This window comes from Schistocerca serialis, chromosome 10, assembly GCF_023864345.2.
Source record: "Schistocerca serialis cubense isolate TAMUIC-IGC-003099 chromosome 10, iqSchSeri2.2, whole genome shotgun sequence".
Classification (NCBI taxonomy): Eukaryota; Metazoa; Arthropoda; class Insecta; order Orthoptera; family Acrididae; genus Schistocerca; species Schistocerca serialis.
Window position 1 is genome coordinate 223,329,663 of NC_064647.1, and position 19,103 is coordinate 223,348,765.

General features: G+C 44.4%; 1 protein-coding gene across 16 annotated transcripts in view; it reads left to right on the forward strand.

Annotated features, from left to right (window-relative positions):
• Positions 1-19,103, forward strand: part of LOC126424792 (uncharacterized) — a 322,429-nt gene that overhangs the window by 126,127 nt on the left and 177,199 nt on the right. The window contains exon 2 of one of the 16 annotated variants that reach the window (XM_050087574.1): positions 4,097-4,334. The exons of the other annotated variants lie outside the window; for them this stretch is intronic. Coding sequence (XP_049943531.1) covers positions 4,097-4,334 — 238 coding nt within the window. The remainder of the gene's footprint in view (positions 1-4,096; positions 4,335-19,103) is intronic. 16 annotated transcript variants of the gene reach the window in all.

Consider the following 19,103-nt stretch of genomic DNA (forward strand, 5'->3'; position numbering starts at 1 on the left):
CTGTTCCAACAGGACAATGCACGTCCGCATGTATCCCGTGCCACCCAACGTGCTCTAGAAGGTGTAAGTCAACTACCCTGGCCAGCAAGATCTCCGGATCTGTCCCCCATTGAGCATGTTTGGGACTGGATGAAGCGTCGTCTCACGCGGTCTGCACGTCCAGCACGAACGCTGGTCCAACTGAGGCGCCAGGTGGAAATGGCATGGCAAGCCGTTCCACAGGACTACATCCAGCATCTCTACGATCGTCTCCATGGGAGAATAGCAGCCTGCATTGCTGCGAAAGGTGGATATACACTGTACTAGTGGCGACATTGTGCATGCTCTGTTGCCTGTGTCTATGTGCCTGTGGTTCTGTCAGTGTGATCATGTGATGTATCTGACCCCAGGAATGTGTCAATAAAGTTTCCCCTTCCTGGGACAATGAATTCACGGTGTTCTGTTTTCAATTTCCAGGAGTTTATTTAGCGACGAAGCGTCATTCGCCAACAGCGGTAACGTAAACCGGCATAATATGCACTATTGGGCAAGGGAAAATCCACGATGGCTGCGACAAGTAGAATATCATCGATCTTGGCGGGTTAATGTATGGTGCGGCATTATGGGAGGAAGGATAATTGGCCCCCATTTTATCGATGGCAGTATAAATGGTGCAATGTATGCTGATTTCTACGTAATGTTTTAGCGATGTTACTAGAAGATGTTTCACCGCATAATAGAATGGCGATGTACTTCCAACATTATGGATGTCCGGAACATGGCTCGCGTGCGGTTGAAGCGGTATTGAATAGCATGACATGTGGATTGCATGACAGGTGGATTGGACGTCGAAGCACCACACCATGGTCCGCACGTTCAACGGATCTGACGTCCCCGGATTTTTTTCTGTGGGGAAAGTTGAAGGATATTTGCTATCGTGATCCACCGACAACGCCTGACAACATGCGTCAGCGCATTGTTAAAGCATGTGCGAACATTACGGAAGCCGAACTACTCGCTGTTGAGAGGAATGTCGTTACATATACTGCCAAATGCATTGAGGTTGACGAACATCATTTTGAGCATTTATTGCATTAATGTGGTATTTACAGGTAATCACGCTGTAATAGCGTGCGTTCTCAGAAGTGATAAGTTCACAAAGGTACATGCATCACATTGGAACAAGCGAAATAAAATGTTCAAACGTACCAACGTTCTGTATTTTAATTTAAAAACCCTACCTGTTACCAACCGTTCGTCTAAAATTGTGAGCCATATGTTTGTGACAATTAGAGCGCCATCTTTCACAAAGCGAAAAGAGTGGTCCAACTAAAACATTCATATTTATTTACGTACTTCACGAATATGTAATAAAAAGTCGGGGTTCCTATTTAAAAAAAGGGCAGTTGATATCCGTCTGACCTATGGCAGCGCCATCTAGCGGGCCAAACATAGCACCATCTGGTTTCCCCTTTAAGCTAGACGAGTTTCGTTCTTTGTAGTTTTCTCGTTTGACGCTTATTTCGTCAGATATTTGGCCCGGTCAGGATCAATAGATCACCCTGTATATGCATATCGCCATCACCTCTGTTTAGTACTAGCTAATAAAATATTGCCTGAATTGTCTACATGCATGAAAATGACTGAAAGCGTTGAAACATCTCTGTGAAGTCGTTTCATAAGACGCTTTTCGAACTCTGTACAACCTATTCATTTTACTGCCTGATTTTAGCTCAATTTATGAACTCTTCCAGAAAGACTGAGCACTCAAATAAGGCTTATTGATTATTATATGTGTGTTTTAATGTGGGTTTCGGTTTTGTTTTGTGGGAATCGCTGAACATGTCATCGTCTGCTGGGGCAGACGATGTTGCTTCTCGTTCAAAGGAGAGCACAGGATGACTAACTTATGTTTCCAATACCTGAACAGAGACGTTTTCCCATCTTAGTCGAAGGCTGTGTCGAAGGCTATTTTTGTGTGTGAGGTTGGTGCCGGAGGGCTACCCCTCTGGTAGCTTCCGCTGCTCGAGGAGCTAGGTAATCTCGAAAGAGAAAGGGGCACTCTTCGGTGAATGCTTGGTGAGTACGGATCGTAGCTCTTAAGGGGGTTTGAGGTGATAGGAATCAGGTTGAGTTAGGACTTCGTTATGTTTAACTGGTGAAATACTTAAGAACTTCAGATTAACTAAAGCGTGTGAAGCGAGTTATTTTTTAATGATTTTTAATCTTATATTTTGTGGAAATTGCTTTTGTCTGTGTGTGCCGATTTTGTGCCACGTGTTTGGTAATCAATTACCCTTCTGGTTCACCACGGCACCGCAATAGGATTCATTTTAACAGTTTTCTTGTTTAATGAGCTACAACTTCTGCATGAATATCTCTTCTTTCGTGCGCTTTCTACAAAGCAGCACAACAATTTGAGTCAGAAAGCACCACGTGCCCTAGTCCCGCCTTTAGCAAGAAGCAGACGCAGTTAGTATGTTAAATAATGATCGCACAGCCTTATGAATCGGCTAAACCTCTGTCCAGAATAGAGCATGCGTATAATCGTAATGCAAATTTCACTTAGATATTTTTACGGTATTAATGCAAAGGAGATGATAGTATAATTGTCTCCCGCACCCGTCTGCTGTGTTTCTTCTTGCTGTAGTTAAATTGTGCTGTGTTTCATTCTCACGTAATTCTTACTTCAATATTTCGAGTCACGCATCAGTTATGTGTACGTAGGATGTGCAAGCCAATATTTAATTACAATAAATAATCTAGTTGAAAGATAAATTATTTGGTGTCGATCTTACCCCCTTACTCCGATTTCCAATCCTGTATTAATCAAGTGGCTTCATGAAACTTCCTGGCAGATTAAAACTGTGTGCCCGACCGAGACTCGAACTCGGACCTTTGCCTTTCGCGGGCAAGTGCTCTACCATCTGAGCTACCGAAGCACGACTCACGCCCGATCCTCACAGCTTTACTTCTGCCAGTACCTCGTCTCCTACCTTCCAAACTTTACAGAAGCTCTCCTGCGAACCTTGCAGAACCAGCACTCCTGAAAGAAAGGATAATGCGGAGATATGGCTTAGCCACAGCCTGGGGGATGTTTCCAGAATGAGATTTTCACTCTGGAGCGGAGTGTGCCCTGATATGAAACTTCCTGGCAGATTAAAACTGTGTGCCCGACCGAGACTCGAACTCGGACCTTTGCCTTTCGCGGGCAAGTGCTCTACCATCTGAGCTACCGAAGCACGACTCACGCCCGCTCCTCACAGCTTTACTTCTGCCAGTACCTCGTCTCCTACCTTCCTATCTTTACAGAAGTTCTCCTGCGAAACTTGCCGAAACAGGACTCCTGAAAGAAAGGATACTGCGGAGATATGGCTTAGCCACAGCCTGGGGGATGTTTCCAGAATGAGATTTTCACTCTGGAGCGGAGTGTGCGCTGATATGAAACTTGCTGGCAGATTAAAACTGTGTGCTCGACCGAGACTCGAACTCGGGACCTTTGCTTTTCGCGGGCAAGTGCTCTACCATCTGAGCTACCGAAGCACGACTCACGACCGATCCTCACAGCTTTACTTCTGACAGTACCTCGTCTCCTATCTTCCAAACTTTACAGAAGCTCTCCTGCGAACCTTGCCGAACCAGGACTCCTGAGAGAAAGGATACTGCGGAGATATGGCTTAGCCACAGCCTGGGGGATGTTTCCAGAATGAGATTTTCACTCTGCAGTGGAGTGTGCGCTGATATGAAACTTCCTGGGGGATTAGAACTGTGTGCCCGACCGAGACTCGAACTCCCGACTGAGACTCTAACTCGGGACCGAGTTGGACTCTCGGTCGGGCACACAGTTTTAATCAACCAGGAAGTTTCATATCAGCGCACACTCCGCTGCAGAGTGAAAATCTCGTTCTGGAAGTTGCTTCATGCACGACACGGAGTGCTATTTATCTGGCTGATCCGTTTTTTTGTAAATGGTTAGGAAGGGCTTGGGCTGGTGGCGCCCCTGAATATCTGAATTTTTATCATTATTTGTGTGAGAAAAGCAGCTAGAAATGCAAGTAACGCATATGGCTCGACGAGAAACATCGTAAAGATAGTAATACGTTACAACGTTTCGCAGGACACACTGACGTGTTGATAGCTTGCAAGACCCTCGAGTATCGGTACATCGCGGTGGGTGCCATGCTTCGCCTGATAACAAGCTGGACGCTGGGACCCTGGAGGCTCGGGTTCGAGGAGTGCGACGACGGCCTGGCTGCTCTCGCCGGCCTCACTGACGCCACGGACAGCTACCAGCTCACCATGGACCTCGCGTGCTTCGTCAATGCCGACTGCATCGACTCCTGCTCTGCGTCGGGGTACGTACGCCACTGAGAGCCCCAACCACTAATCTTACTTCTACTATCCTTGTACTGTTCTTACATTTGTTCGTACACTGCCATTCACTTTTCCTATACCTCGAGACAACATTCCATTAGAACTAATTGGAAGAGCCAGTCATGACAAAACTCTACCATCTGGTGAGCAAGATGTATGAGACAGGCAAAATTCCCTAAGACTTCAATAAGAATATAATAATTCCAATCCCAAAGAAAGCAGGTGTTGACAGATGTGAAAATTAGCGAACTATCAGTGTAATAAGTCACAGCTGCAAAATGCTAACGCGAATTCTTTATAGAGGAATGGAAAAACTGGTAGAAGTCGACCTCGGGGAAGATCGGTTTGGAATCCGTAGAAATGTCGGAACACGTGAGGCAATACTGACCTTACGACTTATCTTAGTAGAAAGATTAAGGAAAGGCAAACCTACGTTTCTAGCATTTGTAGACTCAGAGAAAGCTTGTGGCAATGTTGACTGGAATACTCTCTTTCAAATTCTGAAGGTGGCAGGGGTAAAATACAGGGAGCGAAAGGCTATTTACAATTTGTACAGAAACCAGATGGCAGTTATAAGAGTCGAGGGGCATGAAAGGGAAGCAGGTGTTGGGAAGGGAGTGAGACAGGGTTGTAGCCTCTCCCCGATGTTATTCAATCTGCATATTGAGCAAGCAGTAAAGGAAACAAAAGAAAAATTCGGAGTAGGTATTAAAAACCATGGAGAAGAAATAAAAACTTTGAGGTTCGCCGACGACATTGTAATTCTTTCAGAGACAGCAAAGGACTTGGAAGAGCAGTTGAACGGAATGGACAATGTCTTGAAAGAAGGATATAAGATGAACATCAACAAAAGCAACACTGGACTCGCATTCGGAAGGACGACGGTTCAATCCCGCGTCCGCCCATCCTGGTTTAGGTTTTCCGTGATTTCCCTAAACCACTCCAGGCAAATGCCGGATGGTTCCTCTGAAAGGGCACGGCCGACTTCCTTCCCCATCCTTCCCTAATCCGATGAGACCGATGACCACGCTGTCTGGTCTCCTTCCCCAAACCAACCAACCAACCAACCAACCCTGGCATTTCTGTACTTCCTTCCTTCATCGAACAACAACAACAACAAAAGCAAAACGAGGATAATGGAATGTAGTCGAATTAAGTCAGGTGATGCTGAGGGTATTAGATTAGGAAATGAGACACGTAAAGTAGTACAGGCGCTTTGCAGGTTGGGGAGCAAAATAACTGATGATGGTCGAAGTAGAGAGGATATAAAATGTAGACTGGCAATGGCAAGGAAAGCGTTTCTGAAGAAGAGAAATTTGTTAACATCGAGTATAGATTTAAGTGCCAGGAAGTCGTTTCTGAAAGTATTTGTATGGAGTGTAGCCATGCATGGAACTGAAACATGGACGTTAAATAGTTTGGACAGGAAGCGAATGGAAGCTTTCGAAATGTGGTGCTACAGAAGAATGCTGAAGATTAGATGGGTAAATCACGTTACTAATGAGGAGGTATTGAATACAATAGGGGAGAAGAGGAGTTTGTGGCACAACTTGACAAGAAGAAGGGACTGGTTGGTAGGACATCTTCTGAGGCATCAAGGGATCACAAATGTAGCATTGGAGGGCAGTGTGGAGCGTAAAATATCGAGTCAAGTTGATTTTAGGATCCGGCAGCAAACCCGAAGAGACTTTCAAGATTTATTACGCCGGGAAAGCCTACGTAATCAGAATTGACTGTAGCCCTGATGATGTCATCAATTCGGCGAGGAAGAGGATCCAACAGGCTTCAGATTACAGCCGGCTGAGTCCGTTCCCTGATGTTTTGAACCCTTAGAGGGACCGAACTGCAGGGGCGTTGAGTGGTATGTTTCAGCCGCTTTTCCAATTACTCCCAGAGATCGTCGATGGCATTAGATCAGGTGATACTGTATGCCAGTCGAGGTGAGATAGTGTACTTGAGTCAAACCAGCAACGTAGTCCGCTTTTCTCATCTTGCATAATGGGACGCCATATCTCGCACGGGAAAGTGCTTGAGAAGCAAAATTTGTGACCTGGTAGTCGAGGGAAGGCAGGATTCGGTTACGATTGTGGACGGGGCCATATTCAGTCATTATTGGTTGCGCTTTACAGTTACACACAATCTGTTTTAAGTCAGCAATTCCCGAGTCGACAATAAATTAAAAATATACCACACGTTTATAATGAAAGAATAAACAACAGTGTAAAAAATAGTGTTTTCAGTGAGATACAATGTAGCAAATCACCATTAAATACAGATACAACAGATAATGTTTTAAAAGCAAGCCACTGTGATCTGCACAGAAGGCCTTACTCACCAGGAATGGCAATAAATTAAGAATTGTTTAAAACTCGCTGCAACTTGCAAATTACGGGTATTGAAATATTAAAGGCAAGTCGCCACAAAAACAGCAGACGGCATCAGACGCCAAGAATGGCAGTAAATAAGTTTTTAAAGGCTTACTGCGTAAATACAAATACCAAATTAGAATTTTAAAGCAAATAACCACACGGCTGAATGCCTTACACGCCAGGAACGGCAATAATACAAAAAAATTGAAACCTGTTGTAGAACAGCAAATAGCAAAAGTTAATTAAAAAAACAAGCAGCTGATCCAGACGGTGCTCCAGGAATCAACCTCTGAGGAGGTCCGGCAACAAACACTTTCGCGAGCGATGAGATAGGCAGACAAGAGTTGCATGCACTTTACAAGATGGTAACTCAGACTAGCGGCAGACTAACGAATGACTAATGAAAATCTTGCTGAAGCTACCTGACGTCCGATAAATCAAATGCAACGATGGAACAATACGCAAAAATCGGAACCGGCGGTGTGCACCACGACGAGAATAGTGTGTTTAGAGCGCCCAGAACGAGAAAGGATTCACTACCATCAGTGTAGAAGAATCACCAACCGGCCTACAATAAAGAAAGCTGTCAAAGCTATACGCCTTACCGGACAGCAGCTGCAAGGCGAGGAAATGTACGCTGCCGTTACATATACTAACCCGCTGGGCAGGTAACTAGGGCGTTAGAGGCCGCCACGCAAGAAAAATTGCCGTTGGTTGACCTTAACAAATTGTAAGAGGCTGAACGCAGTAAATAGTAATAAGAAGTCGAGGAAAGCTAATCAGATCCACCTTCCCCAAGCACTCCACTCGCTGCTCTTCGTCTCGCCGACGCTAAGAGCAGCAACACGAATCCAAGTCACTGGAGAATGGCGAGATGTCACAATGGTGGAGGTTTCTCTACTTGGAATGAAATGCACTCATCTTAAAGCTTGCTGGATCCGGTTTATGACGAAGTCGTGCACTCTGGTGACCACAACCCTTCCATCCGGCAGTCTACATCTACATCTACATTTATACTCCGCAAGCCACCCAACGGTGTGTGGCGGAGGGCACTCCACGTGCCACTGTCATTACCTCCCTTTTCTGTTCCAGTCGCGTATGGTTCGCGGGAAGAACGACTGCCGGAAAGCCTCCGTGCGAGCTCGAATCTCTCTAATCTTACATTCGTGATCTCCTCGGGAGGGAGGGGGAAGCAATATATTCGATACCTCATCCAGAAACGCATCCTTTCGAAACCTGGACAGCAAGCTACACCGCGATGCAGAGAGCCTCTCTTGCAGAGTCTGCCACTCGAGTTTGCTAAACATCTCCGTAACGCTATCACGCTTACCAAATAACCCTGTGACGAAACGCGCCGCTCTTCTTTGGATCTTCTCTAGCTCCTCCGTCAACCCGATCTGGTACGGATCCCACACTGATGAGCAATACTGAAGTATAAGCCGAACGAGTGTTTTGTAAGCCCCTCCTTTGTTGATGGACTACATTTTCTAAGGACTCTCCCAATGAATCTTAACCTGGCACCCGCCTTACCAACAATTAATTTTATATGATCATTCCACTTCAAATCGTTCCGCACGCATACTCCCAGATATTTTACAGAACTAACTGCTAGCAGTGTTTGTTCCGCTATCATATAATCATACAATACAGGATCCTTCTTTCTATGTATTCGCAATACATTACATTTATCTATGTTAAGGGTCAGTTGCCACTCCCTGCACCAAGTGCCTATCCGCTGCAGATCTTCCAGCATATCGCTAGTTTTCTAATGCTGCAACTTGTCTGTATACTACAGCATCATCCGCGAGAAGGCGCATGGAACTTCCGACACTATCTACTAGGTCATTTATATATATTGTGAAATGTCCATGCGTGCCGCCAGCGGCCACAGCGTGTTCTGGCACTGCACGGACCTGGCTTCTCCTGAGTACCAAACTCACCCAGTCACAAGACCCGGGAAAACAACGACGTCGCCCCAAATATAGGGCTCAATAATAAAACAGAGGTAATCAAGAACAGGGGTTTATTCGGACCACATTTGAGAAATTTAATAACAAGGTAAATATTCTTCTTAACAAAAAATTATTACAACTTCTCATACAGGCCTGGAACATTACATAAACGCTGAGGGACATGAAGATTGTGCAACTGACCGCTAAGGACGGAGCTGAGCGTTCGGCGTTTTTGGCCGACAGGTGCGTCTCAGGATGTCGATGCAAAGTCGTAGGTCCCACTGTGGCGCCTTCTGACCGGGCTATGACTGATGGGCTGCTAAGAACCGGCGCAGGAATTGGCCTAGACCTCCGGTGCAGCAAACTGCCGAATTGTTGGTTTGCGCCAGGCTATATACCAGGGACGCGGAAGAATTCATACCGATCCAGTTCTGCACACGTGACATGGCCGAGGAAATGGGTCCCTGGCACGAAGGATCTCTGGCGAGGCTTCTCTTGCCGCCTGTCGTCCTTGTTCGACGTTGGCCGGGAAGGCTACGCCTTGCAAGTATGCAACCCCGTAATGCTACAGTGTCTAAGGGGTTGTCGATGTCTTTAGGCGAACGTAGGGTAAATGGCAGCATATTCGTCGTTAACATGTAGAAGGTAGAGCGTCTTCCGTAGCATGAGTAAGTAGCGTGAAGCGCACTTTGAATGTATCCCGATGGCTGAAAGAGCCACGCGCACTTTGAATAAGAAAATGCTATCAGACATTGAAATCAGCGTAAAAGATTGGGTCGCCACCAACTCTAGCCACACAACAAAAAGCCGGTTGCGCTGAGTTGGAAAATTATTTAATTTATTCATACGAAAATTCACAAAAGAACATTCATTGTAAAGTCACTGATAAAGAATGGAATGTAGTTATTAATACGATCCACGCATTGTTCCGGTCAATCAAATATTGAATAAAGTAAAGAGAGCGCGAACACTGCGCATATGTGCAGCTTGCAGCAACATTGCCGAAAACAAGATCTATTCCAGAACATTTGTTTTAAATAAGAAAGGGACACTAATTACACTGGTCAACACTCATTTTCTTGCCAAGGATATTTGAGTGGCTTTAGGATGGGTTAGTGGTGCTGAGGACGAATATAGCAACCATTTATGCAGTTTGGCTCTAGTTTTTGAGATAATGCATGATTTATTCAAAAAATTAGAAAAAATTGCTAATACTGAACTCGAGCGCTAAAAACTACAATGAAAAAAGAAAATAATCCTTATAAATAGCTTCTATGAAAACCTGATAGGCATTTGTCCACGTATAAAACATAGTTGAAAAGTTTCTCTATAAGTATATCATTTTCCGTCCATGACGAACCGCTTCCTGCACGCTTTCCTTTTACAGGTCTCTTCAGAACAGTCACGTTGCAGATTCCAGCAATAATCTGCCATCATATGCCTGTCCCATCTTCCTTTATATCTTTCCTCTATTCCTTTCATATCTTGATGGAACCGCTCTCCTTGTTCCTCACTGAAATCACCTAGATTACGAGGAAATCGATCCAAGTGGCTGTGAAGGAAGTGAAATTTTATGCTCATGTTAGCTCCTAAGTTTTGAAAGTTAGTGAGCATGTTTTTGACCTGTTCCTCGTAATTGGGAGCTTTATGATTGCCCAAAAAACATTTTACAACAGCGACAAAACTGTTCCAGGCCGATGCTTCAGTGACAGTCATGACACTTTTAAAATTGGTATCGTTGATGAGCCTGCGAATTTGAGGACCATCAAATATTCCTGCCTTAAATTTTTCACTACTGAGTCCAGGGAACGTATTGCAGATGTATGTGAAGCAATTACCATTTCTGTCTAAAGCTTTGGTGAATTGCTTCATTAGTCCTAACTTAATATGTAATGGTGGAAGAACAATCTTGTCCCTACTAACCAGAGGTTCATTAATGATGTTTGCTTCACCAACAGCCATATGTTCCCTTGGAGGCCATGTTTTCTGCTTCCAATGTTCGTGCTTTGCCCTACTATCCCACATGCAGATAAAACATGGGTGCTTTGTGTATCCACTTTGTTGTCCAAGCAAGAAGTTCACCATTTTCAAATCAACACAAATCAACCACTGGTGCTGCATATACTGAATTTTCTGCAGAACCATCTTGATGTTAGCATATGCTTCACAAAGTTTTGTTGAGTGGGCAATTGGAATAGATGCGTAACGATTGCCATTGTGTAGGAGAACACATTTTAAACTTCTAGTGGAACTGTCTATGAAGAGACGCCAGTCCTCTGGTCTATATTCCGGCAGCCCCAATTCAAGTAAAAGTCCAGGTACATTGCTGCAATACACTATAACCTCTTCTTGGTTGAAGTATGGAAGAAGGTTTTCTTCTCTCGTCCGGTAAGCTGTTATTTTAACACTTGGATGAAGACAGTTCTTTTCCTTAAGCCTGGATGCTAAGAGTTCTGATGCTTGCTTTGAAAGATTGAGTTCTCATATCAAGTCACTGAGCTCCTTCTGGTCGAACTGCTGGGGTTGTGTCTCACGTCCTTCGTATTCCGAACCACTACTTGTACATTCCTCGCCGTGCACATCGTCATCTGATGATGTTAGCGTGGGTAATGTTGTGAAGGTTGGTACAGGAACATCGTTGCTGTGCACCACCGGTCTTCTTGCTGACTCCAAATCGGGATATTCCCACTTTCGTTTTTTCAACCTATTAAAACCTTTCACATTAACAATGCAAAAATAGCAATCATCTGTATGGTTCTTCTGCTCTCGCCATACCATAGGCACTCCGAAGTTTAAGCTTTTCCTTTTTCGTTTTGTCCACTGCCGTAAGCACTCCACACAGCATTTACAAACTTTATGGGGTGCCCACGCCTTGTCTTGATCTCCAAGTTTAATTCCGAAATATGCCAGATACGCTTCCTTCACAAAAAGAGTGATATTCTTCCTGTTCTTTTGAAGAACGTATTCACCACAAATGTAGCAGAACTCATCTGGATGGTTCACGCAAAGACGGCGTGAAGAACTCATGTTTTCCTAAAACAAAATTGCACAAATACTACATATTATGCAGAACTTTCTTGTATTTGCATGTCAATCACATCCAACAAACATCATTAATTGTTTTGTGTGAAATGAATACTCACCTCTTATTTGCTACGTCACGATGAAAAGGTTCTATCTCCTTGAAGCTGCACTGCACATGTGTGTGACTTTCGACCATCGCCATTTTTCTTGTTTACACTGAACGCTACCTATCGGCTGTTGCGGGGATTACCTCGGCCAACAAATGAATGTCGAGTACGGCCGAATTCAAATCTGCACAACTCTCAATATCTTCAACACACGCACCGCACAACAGGACTGAACACATGCTGACAGTGTGATGTTTGCATGATGTAATCCTCAACCACACAGATGCACTCCCTGAGCACAATTGTTTAATAAAGATAGTACAATATCACTAATTAAAAAACAGGTAGCAAATACATTACACCATATATGGACCCTGCAGTCGATATTATCCACATGAAACTCTCATTTCCACAAATAACCTATATCTCAAAAACCAGAGCCAATTTGGAAAAAGTACAAATATACTCGGAATGAGTATCATAACAATATCCCATTTTCGTTCAAACTTCCCTGGCAACGAAAAAAAAATTTTATTTTGTAGAGCTGTGTTATTGGACCTGTGCACATGGCAACACTATGGATGGGCTAACAAGGAAAACAACACGGTAAATGGCGTAGTTAACTGAGACGTAGCATCGGTACACTGGATAAGATTGGAGGCAAAATTATTTATTCCTTAAAACATTGATGTAATGCATCTATAGACTGCTGTTGCCTGGTAACTAAGTACAATTGCTTGTGAAACGCTATACGTTTGACAACAGACTCGTGTGCCCACGTGGTTCGTGGAGACACAATTTCTACGTACAGTCGCCATATTTTAGTAACATCAAACCACGCAGTCGCGAACAATTAACATTTTACGCAGGACACATTTGAACAGACAAAGGATAATGGCAGAGGCCAACAAACTCTAATTGTAACCCATGTTGATGGTTTCCACTGCGCATAAAGTAACGAGACAAAGAAAATTCACAAAGAAGCAAAAATTGCCAAGATTCGGAAAAGATTAGAACGCATACACACGCAGTTGCAGGCACACAAACATTCACACTGAACCGAGGGGGCTTCAACGTATGCAACACCTTTGTGCTATGTTCTTCTTACGGATCAAAGTCAAGTATAGGAATCAAACTGAAAGTCTGCAAAAGACGTGCATTCCTTGCTGGGAGCCAGCAAATCAATCTTCATAAGATGAAACGCGAGACCAAAATCTAAAGTCTCCCCTCTTCTTATGAGACAAAGGGCCACACGGTTAAGTCAGCTCACCCTTCTTCGAAGAGACTTCGGCTGCAGACCCTCGGCGCGCTGGAAGCAGACTGGCTGTCCACACACTCCAACGTCTCCCACGCGACCCCGTGGCCAGGAAAACCCAGAGATGAGGCTTCCGCCACCAACCTAACACCGGTAACTTTCACACAAGGGGGGGCAAACCTCTTTGCCTACCTGAAAACTACACTACTGGGCATTAAAATTGCTACACCAAGAAGAAATGCAGATGATAAACAGGTATTCACTGGACAAATATACTAGAACTGACATGTGATTACATTTTCACGCAATTTGCGTGTATAGATCCTGAGAAATCAGTATCCAGAACAACCACCTCTGGCCGTAATAACGGCCTTCATACGCCTGCGCATTGAGTCAAACAGAGCTTGGATGAACTGTACAGGTACAGCTGTCCATGCAGCTTCAACACGGTACCACAGTTCATCAAGAGTAGTGACTGGCGTATTGTGACGAGCCAGTTGCTCGGCCACCATTGACTAGACGTTTTCAATTGGTGAGAGATCTGGAGAATGTGCTGGCCAGGGCAGCAGTCGAACATTTTCTGTATCCAGAAAGGCCCGTACAGGACCTGCAACAGGCGGTCGTGCATTATCCTGCTGAAATGTAGGGTTTCGCAGGGATCGAATGAAGCGTAGAACCACGGGTCGTAACACATCTGAAATCTAACGTCTACTGTTTAAAGTTCCGTCAGTTCGAACAAGAGGTGACCGAGACGTGTAACCAATGCACCCCATACCATCACGCCGGGTGATACGCCAGTATGGTGATGACGGATACACGCTTCCAATGTATGTTCACCGCGATGTCACCAATCACGGATGCGACCATCACGATGCTGTAAACAGAACATGGATTCATCCGAAAAAATGACGTTTTGCCATCCGTGCACCCAGGTTCGTTGTCGAGTACACCATCGCAGGGGCTCCTGTCTGTGATACAGCGTCAAGGGTAACCGAAGCCACGGTCTCCGAGCTGATAGTGCATGCTGCTGCAAACGTCGTCGAACTGTTCGTGCGGATGGTTGTTGTCTTGCAAACGTCCCCATCTGTTGACTCAGGGATCGAGACGTGGCTGCACGATCCGTTACAGTCATGCCGATAAGATGCGTGTCATCTCGACTGCTAGTGATGCGAGGCCGTTGGGATCCAGCACTTCGTTCCTTATTAGCCTCCTGAACCCACCGATTCCATATTCTGCTAACAGTCATTGGATCTCGACCAACGCGAGCAGCAATGTCTCGATACGATAAACCGCAATCGCGATAGGCTACAATCCGAACTTTATCAAAGTCGAAAACGTGATGGTACGTATTTCTCCTCCTTACACGAGGTATCACGACAACGTTTCACCAGGCAACGCCGGTCAACTGCTGTTTGTGTATGAGAAATCGGTTTGAAACTTTCCTCATGTCAGCACGATGTAGGTGTCGCCACCGGCGCCACCTTTGTATGAATGCATTGAAAAGATAGTTATTTGCATAGCACAGCATCTCCATCCTGTTGGCTAAATTTCGCGTCTGTAGCACGTCATCTTCGTGGTGTAGCGATTTTTAATGGCCAGTAGTGTACAAGGGTTACCATTCTGTGCGACTACCTTTGATTCTCTGCAGCAGACTAAATTACCGTATAGCAAAATGAAACACACCCACATTCATTCACTCGCGCGCATGCCAGAGAGTTCTGTATCATTGGAAAGGAAATAAAATGATAATGAAAGGGGACCACAGGACCCTTTCACATCCATTGCTCCTCAATCCGAATTTCCGAATCGTTTGATGTGGAGGTGTTATTCTAATAGAGTTCGAGAGCCTCTGCAATGCTGTTTGAGTTTCGAGTGAATGCCAAATGGGCTAAGGCGTGCATTGGAAGGAGGGAGATGCGCTAAAGTAAGTCTGAGCAGTTTTCCAAAGTCGTTATGCCAGGGTGGCGTAGTGGTCAGCGCATCTGCCTAGTCAGCAGGAGACCCCGGTTTGAATCCCATTGGTCGCTTCAGACTGCATCAGTATACAGGGTGGTCCACTGATCATGACGGCGCCAAATATCTCACGAAATAAGCGACAACAGAAAAAGCTACACATAACGAAACTCGTCTAGCTGGAAGGAGGAAACCAGATGGCGTTATGATTGGCCCGCTAGATGGCGCTGCCATACGTCAAACGGAACACCTATTTTTTATTATATATTTGTGTAATACGTAAAGAAATATGACTGTTTTAGTTGGACCACTTTACTCGCAATGTGATAGATGGCGTTGTAATAGACACAAATATATCGCTCACAATTTTAGACGAACAGTTGCTAACAGGTAGGTTCTTAAAGTAAAATACAGAACGTAGATACGTTTGGACATTTTATTTCGGTTATTCCCATGTGATACATGTACCTTTGTGGACTTATCATTTCTGAGAATGCTTGCTGTTACAGCGTGAGTACCTGTAAATACCACATTAATGCAATAAATGCTCAAAATGATGTCCGTTAACCTCAATGCATTTGGCGATACGTGTAACGACATTCCTCTCAACAGCGAGTAGTTCGGCTTCCGTAATGTTCGCACACGCTTTAACAATGCGCTGACGCATGTTGTCAGGCGTTGGCGGTGGATCACGATGGCAAATATTCTTCAACTTTTCCCACGGACAGAAATCCGGGGACGTCAGATCCGTTGAACGTGCAGGCCATGGTATGGTGCTTCGACGTTCAATCCACCTGTCATGAAATATGCTATTCAATACCGCTTCAACCGCACGCGAGCTATGTTCCGGACATCCATCATGTTGGAAGTACATCGCCATTCTGTCATGCGGTGAAACATCTTGTAGTAATATCGCTAGAACATTACGTAGAAATCAGCATACATTGCACCATTTAGACTGCCATCGATAAAATGGGGGCCAATTATCCTTCCTCCCATAATGCCGCACCATACATTAACCCGCCAAGATCGATGATATTCCACTTATCGCAGCCATCGTGAATTTCCCGTTTGCTCAATAGTGCAAATTCTGCCGGTTTACGTTACCGCTGTTGCTGAATGACGCTTCGTCACTAAATAGAACACGAGCAAAAAATCTGTCATCGTCCTGTAATTTTTCTTGTGCCCAGTGGCAGAACTGTACACGACGTAAAAGTCGTCGCCATGCAATTCCTGGTGCATAGAAATATGGTACGGGTGCAATCGATGTTGATGTAGCATTCTCAACACCGACGTTTTTGAGATTCCCGATTTTCCCGCAATTTCTCTTCTACTGATGTGTGGATTGTCCGCGACAGCAGCTAAAACACCTGCTTGGGCATCATTTGTTGCAGGTCGTGGCTGACGTTTCACATGTTGCTGAACACTTCCTGTTCCTTTAAATAACTTAACTATCCGGCGAACGGTCCGGACACTTGGATGATGTCGCCCAGGATACCGAGCAGCATACATAGCACACGCCCGTTGGGCATTTTGATCACAATAGCCATACATCAACACGATATCGATCATTTCCGCAATTGGTAAACGGTCGATTTTAACACGGGTAATGTATCACGAAGCAAATACCGACCGCTGTGTTGGAATGTTACGTGATACCACATACTTATGGGTTTGTGACTATTACAGCGCCATCTATCATAAAGCGATAAAAGTGGTCCAACTAAAACATTCATATTTCTTTACGTACTACCAAAATATGTAATTAAAACTGGGGGTTCCTATTTAAAAAAAAAAAAAAACATAGTTGATATCCGTTTGACCTATGGCAGCGCCATCTATCGGGCCAGCCATAGCGCCATCCAGTTTCCCCCTTCAAGCTAGACGAGTTTCGTTCTTTGTAGTTTTTTCGTTTGACGCTTACTTCGTGAGATATTTGGCCCGGTCACTATCAATGGACCACCCTGTATAAGCATCAAGAACAAAAATGTTTCATTGTACATACCTTTGTTATACCGTAACAGAATCTCTTTCGACCACACCACATTCAACAGTCGAGTGGTAGGGAGTGACGAAAATAGAAGAACGCTGATTGTTGTGATGGCGTGGGTGACACTACCCACGGTTCGGTCACTATGCTCTTCGTATCGTGTGAACCGCAGAAAGGCTGTGATTAATACTGAGTAAACTACGAACTGGTCGGTCTTATTTTACGCGTGACAGAACTAGGGTAGATTCTCGTGTGTGCAATGGACGATAATCGGTGCGTCATTGGTGAAAGAATGCATGTGCGCGATATGAGGTTTGAACATTTTCAGGACTGTGCTTAGATGGGAGTAAATCCTGAAAAGTATCGCAACACTCATTGACCTTAAACTATTGGCGATGAAGATGCTAGAAGTATAATAGGACCCCTAGATAAGGCTCTCGTAACAATAGCAGAGGCAAGGTTAGACTGGTGACAGCTAGCATAGACGAGAATGAAACATGAGAACAGCCCAGTACGTGGTGGTGGAGCAAGTACCCTCTGCCATGTACTTATCAGTGGTTTGCAGAGTATGGACGAACGAGTAGATTTAGATGTTATTAAAAGTTTGATAAGTGGCCTCAAAGGTTGTTGTTGTTGTGGTCTTCAGTCCTGAGACTGGTTTGATGCAGCTCTCCATGCTCCTCTATCCTGTGCAAGCTTTTTCATCTCCCAGTACCTACTGCAACCTACATCCTTCTGAATCTGCTTAGTGTATTCATCTCTTGGTCTCCCTCTACGATTTTTACCCTCCACGCTGCCCTCCAATACTAAATTGGTGATCCCTTGATTCCTCAGAACATGTCCTACCAACCGATCCCTTCTTCTGGTCAAGTTGCGCCACAAACTTCTCTTCTCCCCAATCCTATTCAATACTTCCTCATTAGTTATGTGATCTACCCATCTAATCTTTAGCATTCTTCTGTAGCACCACATTTCGAAAGCTTCTATTCTCTTCTTGTCCAAACTATTTATCGTCCATGTTTCACTTCCATACATGGCTACACTCCATACGAATACTTTCAGAAATGACTTCCTGACACTTAAATCTATACTGGATGTTAACAAATTTCTCTTCTTCAGAAACGCTTTCCTTGCCATTGCCAGCCTACATTTTATATCCTCTCTACTTCGACCATCATCAGTTATTTTGCTCCCCAAATAGCAAAACTCCTTTACTACTTTAAGTGCCTCATTTCCTAATCTAATTCCCTCAGCATCACCCGACTTAATTAAACTACATTCCATTATCCTTGTTTTGCTTTTGTTGATGCTCATCTTATATCCTCCTTTCAAGACACTGTCCATTCCATTCAACTGCTCTTCCTAGCCCTTTGCTGTCTCTGACAGAATTACAATGTCATCAGCGAACCTCAAAGTTTTTATTTCTTCTCCATGAATTTTAATACCTACTCCGAATTTTTCTTTTGTTTCCTTTACTGCTTGCTCAATATACAGATTGAACAACATCGGGGAGAGGCTACAACCCTGTCTTACTCCCTTCCCAACCACTGCTTCCCTTTCATGCCCCTCGACTCTTATAACTGCCATCTGGTTTCTGTACAAATTGTAAATAGCCTTTCGCTCCCTGTATTTTACCCCTGCCACCTTTAGAATTTGAAACAGAGTATTCCAGTCAACATTGTCAAAAGCTTTCTCCAAGTCTACAAATGCTAGAAACGTAGGTTTGCCTTTCCTTAATCTTTCTTCTAAGATAAGTCGTAAGGTCAGTATTGCCTCACGTGTTCCAGTGTTTCTACGGAATCCAAACTGATCTTCCCCGAGGTTGGCTTCTACTAGTTTTTCCATTCGTCTGTAAAGAATTCGTGTTAGTATTTTGCAGCTGTGACTTATTAAGCTGATAGTTCGGTAATTTTCACATCTGTCAACACGTGCTTTCTTTGGGATTGGAATTATTATATTCTTCTTGAAGTCTGAGGGTATTTCGCCTGTTTCATACATCTTGCTCACCAGATGGTAGAGTTTTGTCAGGACTGGCTCTTCCACGGCCGTCAGTAGTTCCAATGGAATATTGTCTACTCCGGGGGCCTTGTTTCGACTCAG